This window comes from Theropithecus gelada, chromosome 19 (assembly GCF_003255815.1).
Source record: "Theropithecus gelada isolate Dixy chromosome 19, Tgel_1.0, whole genome shotgun sequence".
Classification (NCBI taxonomy): domain Eukaryota; kingdom Metazoa; phylum Chordata; class Mammalia; order Primates; family Cercopithecidae; genus Theropithecus; species Theropithecus gelada.
This window is the reverse complement of record NC_037687.1, coordinates 25744442-25750441: the sequence shown is the minus strand read 5'-3', so window position 1 is coordinate 25750441 and position 6000 is coordinate 25744442. Positions and strand designations below refer to the sequence as shown.

At 58.0% G+C, this 6000-nt stretch overlaps 1 protein-coding gene across 1 annotated transcript in view; it reads right to left on the bottom strand.

Moving 5' to 3' along the window:
- Window positions 1–1138: 1138 nt before the first annotated feature.
- Window positions 1139–6000, bottom strand: part of SULT2B1 (sulfotransferase family 2B member 1) — a 47857-nt gene continuing 42995 nt past the window's right edge. The window contains exons 6-7 of the mRNA XM_025366729.1: window positions 4154–4334; window positions 1139–1422 (exon numbers count right to left, since the gene is read on the bottom strand). Of these exons, the coding sequence (XP_025222514.1) occupies window positions 1157–1422; window positions 4154–4334 (447 nt within the window). The 3' untranslated portion in view covers window positions 1139–1156. The remainder of the gene's footprint in view (window positions 1423–4153; window positions 4335–6000) is intronic.

The following is a 6000-nucleotide window of genomic DNA, read 5'->3' as shown; positions in this document are numbered from 1 at the left end:
TGCCATGCACACTGTGCTCAGGAGCTGTGGGGAAACTGAGGCATGGAGCTGAATACTGAGGGACTGGAATGTGGTACAGCCACAGCCACAGGCGAACGGGGTGGGTGGCGGGACTTTCAGTGGGCGCTGACAGGGCGGGTCTGCCGGAGCTCCCCTTTACGTCTGCTCGGAATAAAACCACTTCATGCCAAAAACATTCGTTACCACAGCCTGTCTCTGCATCCAAGAGTCCATAATCCAGCCCCCTCCTCCCTCAGACCTGGGAGTCCATAACCCAGCCCCTCCTCCCTCAGACCCGGGAGTCCATAACCCAGCCCCCTCCTCCCTCAGACCCAGGGGTCCAGGTCCCCAGCTCCTCCTCCCTCAGACCTGAGACTCCAGGCCCCCAGCCCCTCCTCCCTCAGACCCAGGAGTCCAGATCCCCAGCCCCTCCTCCCTCAGACCCAGGAGTCCAGATCCCCGGCCCCTCCTCCCTCAGACCCAGGAGTCCAGGCCCCCAGTCCCTCCTCCCTCAGACCCAGGAGTCCAGACCCCCAGCCCCTCCTCCCTCAGACCCAGGAGTCCAGACCCCCAGCCCCTCCTCCCTCAGACCCAGGAGTCCAGACCCCCAGCCCCTCCTCCCTCAGACCCAGGAGTCCAGACCCCCAGCCCCTCCTCCCTCAGACCCAGGAGTCCAGGCCCCCGGCCCCTCCTCCCTCAGACCCAGGAGTCCAGGCCCCCGGCCCCTCCTCCCTCACACCCAGGAGTCCAGATCCCCAGCCCCTCCTCCCTCAGACCCGGGAGTCCGGGCCCCCAGTCCCTCCTCCCTCAGACCCGGGAGTCCAGGCCCCCGGCCCCTCCTCCCTCACACCCAGGAGTCCAGGCCCCCAGTCCCTCCTCCCTCAGACCTGGGAGTCCGGGCCCCCAGTCCCTCCTCCCTCAGACCCGGGAGTCCAGGCCCCCAGTCCCCTTCTACCTCAGACTGGGGATCAGGCCCCCAGCCCGGGAAAGTGAGATGCCCAGCGCTGGGTTCCTGCAGCACCTTTGCCTCTGGGCAGGACTCTGAGTCGGGAAACCTGGCCTCTGGAAGCCTTGGGGTGGTGAGGATTCTCCACGCCCCGCTGCATGCCCTGCCACAGCGCATCAAGGAACCTGGGCGGAAGCGACGTGTTTATTCTCAGGGTCGCGGGTGCGGGGGCTCAGAGGCCTGGCCAGGGTTGGGGCTGGGGCTGGAGTTGGGTCTAGTTTCAGGCTCCAGGCTGTTGGGCTCAAGGCTGGGCTTGGGCTTAGGATTGGGGCTGGGCTCAGGGTCCGGGCTGGCGTCCTCCTCCGGGTCTTCATCCCAGGGGAAGGTCGGCATCCCCCGCATCTGCTTGCGGTAGACATGATCGAAGGCTTCGCTCTGGGCCACCGTGAAGTGGTTCTTCCAGTCGCCGCAGACCCCTGGAGGGGAGGGCGCGCCAGGGGGTGAGGAGCCTCTGGGGAGCACCGTGCCCCTACCTCCAACATTCCAGCACCCTCTTTACCCCTCCCGGCCTTTGGCGAGGTGTTCCCTTTGCCAGAAACACCATCCTCCCCACCCTCCACATTGCCCCCTTTGTGTCCTATGGTGGCAGAGTCTTGGCTTGTCACCTGGCACCGTTCTCACCTCCGCCCTCACTGCCTCTGCTACTGCAGGCTTCCTGTCAGTCCTCCCCTTTATCCCGGACCCTTTAAGTCTCTGCCTAGAACCTCTGTCTCCAACCCCGAATTCCTGCCCACCTTATAGCTTGTGTCACCTCCTTTGCAACCAGTCCCAAACCTCCCCTGCTAGAACAAATCATCCTGTCTCAATGCCCCCACAACACTCCGTGCTGCAGCCATTACTGCTGGGACATGGAAGGGACCCCCTTCTGCAGGCACTGTGCTCAGGGCTGGCAACCAATTTGCTGACTGGCGCAGCAAGCAAGCCTCAGGAACCCTCCAACCCTCAGTTTTCTATTTTTTTGTTTTCTTTTTGAGATGGCGTCTCGCTCTGTTGCCCAGGCTGGAGTAGAGTGGTATGATCACGACTCACTGCAACCTCCTATTCAAGCGATTCTCCTACCTCAGCCTCCCGAGTAACTGGGATTACAGGCGTGCACCACCACACCCAGCTAATTTTTTTTTTTTTTTTTTTTGAGACGGAGTCTCGCTCTGTCACCCAGGCTGGAGTGCAGTGGCCGGATCTCAGCTCACTGCAAGCTCCGCCTCCCGGGTTCACGCCATTCTCCTGCCTCAGCCTCCCGAGTAGCTGGGACTACAGGCGCCCGCCGCCACGCCCGGCTAAGTTTTTGTATTTTTAGTAGAGACGGGGTTTCACCGTGTTAGCCAGGATGGTCTCGATCTCCTGACCTCGTGATCCGCCCGTCTCGGCCTCCCAAAGTGCTGGGATTACAGGCTTGAGCCACCGCGCCCGGCCAAATTTTTATATTTTTAGTAGAGATGGCGTTTAACCATGTTGACCAGGCTGGTCTCAAACTCCTGACCTCAGGTGGTCCACCTGCCTCGGCCTCCCAAAGCGCTGGGATTACAGGCATGAACCACTGCACCCAGTCCAAGCCTCAGTTTTCTCACTGTGGGGCTATCACCAGGGCATCACCCCTCACCTGGAAACCTGGGGCTGATAGGATTCAGGGATTCTGCTGTGGCAGCAGAATCGCTTGAATCTGGGAGGCGGAGGTTGCAGTGAGCCGAGATTGCACCACTGCACTCCAGCCTGGGTGACAGAGACTCTGTCTCAAAAAAAAAAAGAAGAAGATGCTTCTCTGGTGGCTTGGCAGATGGAGGAAGAGGCCATGAGCCTCGGAATGCAGGTGGGTCAACAACTAAGAAGGTGAAGCAAGAGATTCTCCCCTAGAGCCTTCAGAAGAGATATGTCCTTTTTAACACCTTGATCTTAGCCCAGCGAGACAGATCTTAGCCCAACTCCTGACCTCCAGAGATGTTAAGAAAGTACATGCAGCCAGGCGCGGTGGCTCACACCTGTAATCTCAGCACTTTGGGAGGCTGAGGCAGGAGGATTGCTTGAGCCCAGGACTTTGAGACCAGCCTGGGCAATATAGCAAGACCCCTGTCCTTATTAAAAACATATTTAAAAAAAACAGGGGCCAAGCACCGTGGCTCACACCTGTAATCCCAGCACTTTGGGAAGCCGAGGCGGGCAGATTACTTGAGGTCAGGAGTTCAAGAGCAGCCTGGCCAACATGGAGAAACCCTGTCTCTACTAAAAATACAAAAATTAGCCAGGTGTGGTGGCGCATGCCTGTAATCCCAGCTGCTCAGGAGGCTGAGGCAGGAGAATCGCTTGAACCCGGGAGGTGGAGGTTGCAGTGAGCTGAGATTGAGCCACTGCACTCCAGCCTTGGGGACAGAGCGAGACTCCATCTCAAAAAAAAAAAAAACAAAGAAAAGAAAAAAAAAAAAAAAAGCCGGGCGCGGTGGCTCACACTTGTAATCCCAGCACATTGGGAGGCTGAGACGGGTGGATCACAAGGTCAGGAGATTGAGACCATCCTGACCAACATGGTGAAACCCCGTCTCTACTAAAAATATAAAAATTAACCAGATGTGGTTTCAGGTGCCTGTAGTCCCAGCTACTCAAGGAGGCTGAGGAAGGAGAATTGCTTGAACCGGGGAGGCGGAGGTCGCAGTGAGCCGAGATCGCGCCACTACAGCCTCCAGCCCGCCTGGGCAACAGAGTGAGACTCTGTCTCAAAAAAAAAAAAAGAAGAGTAAACGTGTGTCGTTTTGAGCCATGGAGTTTGCGGTGTTCGTTACAGCAGGAAGAGGAAACAACTGCGCTGCCGCCTGCACCCCGTAACCCAAAGTTTGAGTATTTCTGCCGTGAACATGGCCGTGGAGGAGGATTCGTGAGGATTCTAGATCTCCTCTCTCGGGCAGACCTGGCGTTGGCAGTACTCCTGGACGTTTTGCTCTCGTTGGGAGTTCTCTGGGTGGGGACGCCTCGGGTGGCTGGCACGTGTGCCGAGCCAGTGCTAAGCCCTGTGCGTGATCAACCCTGGGGCCACAGTGACCCTGTTCACCCAATGTTACAGCTGGGTGAGAAACTGAGGCCCAGAGAGGTTAAGTAACTCTCCCAGGTCACACAGCCAGGCAGTGGCCTAGTGGGCTCCGAACCCCAAAGCCCCCGCACCTTTCCGGAGGAAGGCCCCGCGACGGTGGTCCAGTAGGCTGGGAGGCAGCAGTGTGTAGTTGGACATGGTGTTGGCCTTCATGGCGCCGAAGGTCGAGTGTGCCACGACGGAGCCCAGTGCCTCCTTGCCCAGCGGACGGCCCAGGAACCCGCAGATGCGCTGCACGGAGCCCTGTAAGTCCTGCAGGCAGGGGAGACGGGTCAGCAGAGGGAGGGCACTTGGCCAAGGAAGGAGCATGGAACCTGGGGTCTGCACGTCTGGGTCCTACCCCAGGGCTGCCTGAGGGACGCTGCCTCTTTGCCTCAGTTTCCCCAGCTCCAAGCTGAGGGGTTGGGCTATATTGCCTCTAAGGGTTTTTGCAGTTTCTGTCTTTGGACGGTTCTCTAGGTGGGAGGGAATAGGTGGGCTTGGGGCAGAGGTCACAGCAGGGTCAGAGGTCAGAGCATCACCTTACCCGGAATCACCTTCCTTTGGTTAGAGACAGGCATTGGCTGGTCTACATCTCAAACCTGCTCCTCCCCCAGGCTCCCACTGCAGGATCCCATCCACCCAGGAGCCTGGCCTCCCTCTCTGGGTACCCCTCACCCCCAAACTCTGTCCCGTCATCAGACCTGTCCCTTCCCACCTGCCTCCCCTTGCCATGTCCCCTCCTCTGTGCCCTTGTAGCCTAGCACTGCTCAGGCCTCATCCTCTCCTTCCTGGAACCATGCCCCAGCCTGCTGCTCCATAACCTCCCTGCCTCCAGTCTTCATCCCCCTCCAGCTCATCCCCCACACCCAAACTGACCCTGCTCCTCACTGGCTCCCAACTCTTCTGTGGCTCCCGAGTGCCCTGGGACAGAGTCCCAGACCCAGACCCAGACCCAGACCCAGCTATCAAGCACAGAAGTGGGGCAGGTGCAGCGGCTCACGCCTGTAATCCCAGCACTTTGGGAGGCTGAGACGGGCGGATCACCTGAGGTCGGGAGTTGGAGACCAGTCTGGCCAACATGGTGAAACCCTGTCTTTACTAACAATACAAAAGTTAGCCGGGCATGGTGGTGGGCACCTGTAATCCAGGTGCTTGGGAGGCTGAGGCAGGAGAATCATTTGAACTGGGAGGTGGAGGTTGCAGTGAGCAGAGATCTCACCACTGTACTCCAGCCTGGGTGGCAGAGCGAGACTCCATCTCAAAAAAAAAAAAAAAAAAAAAGAACAGATGTGGTCTGGTTTCAGCTCTTCCAATACCTTTCCCACCCTCTCCTTCTAAGACTCACCATTCCCTACACATTCCTCCCTGCAGGCCTTGGCACGGGGCTTCCAGAAGGGCCATTGCCATGGCTGCAGCTCAAATATCACCTTCCTTACTGAGTGTCTACTATGTACCAAGCTCTGATCCAAGCCCCCCATACATTTGTGCCGATCCCACCATCAGCTTTGCAAGGGAAATGTCATTATCTCAATTGGTAAAGAGAGACCCAGAGAGGGAGAGACACTTGTCCAAGGTCACACAGCCAGAGAGGAGCTCAGGTTCCTGGAGCCCTTAGTCCTCCCCTTTGCCCCTCTGCTTTTTTTTTTTAGACGGAGTTTCACCCTTTTTGTCCAGGCTGGAGTGCAATGGTGCAATCTCGGCTCACCGCAACCTCTGCCTCCCGGGTTCAAGCGATTATCCTGCTTCAGCCTCTTGAGTAGCTGGGATTGCAGGCATGCACCACCACGCCTGGCTAATTCTGTATTTTTAGTAGAGACAGGGTTTCTCTATGTTGGTCAGGGTAGTCTCGAACTCCCGAGCTCAGGTGATCTGCCAAACTCGGCCTCCCAAAGTGCTGGGATTACAATGAGACTGTGTCTCGCTCTGTCGCCCAGGC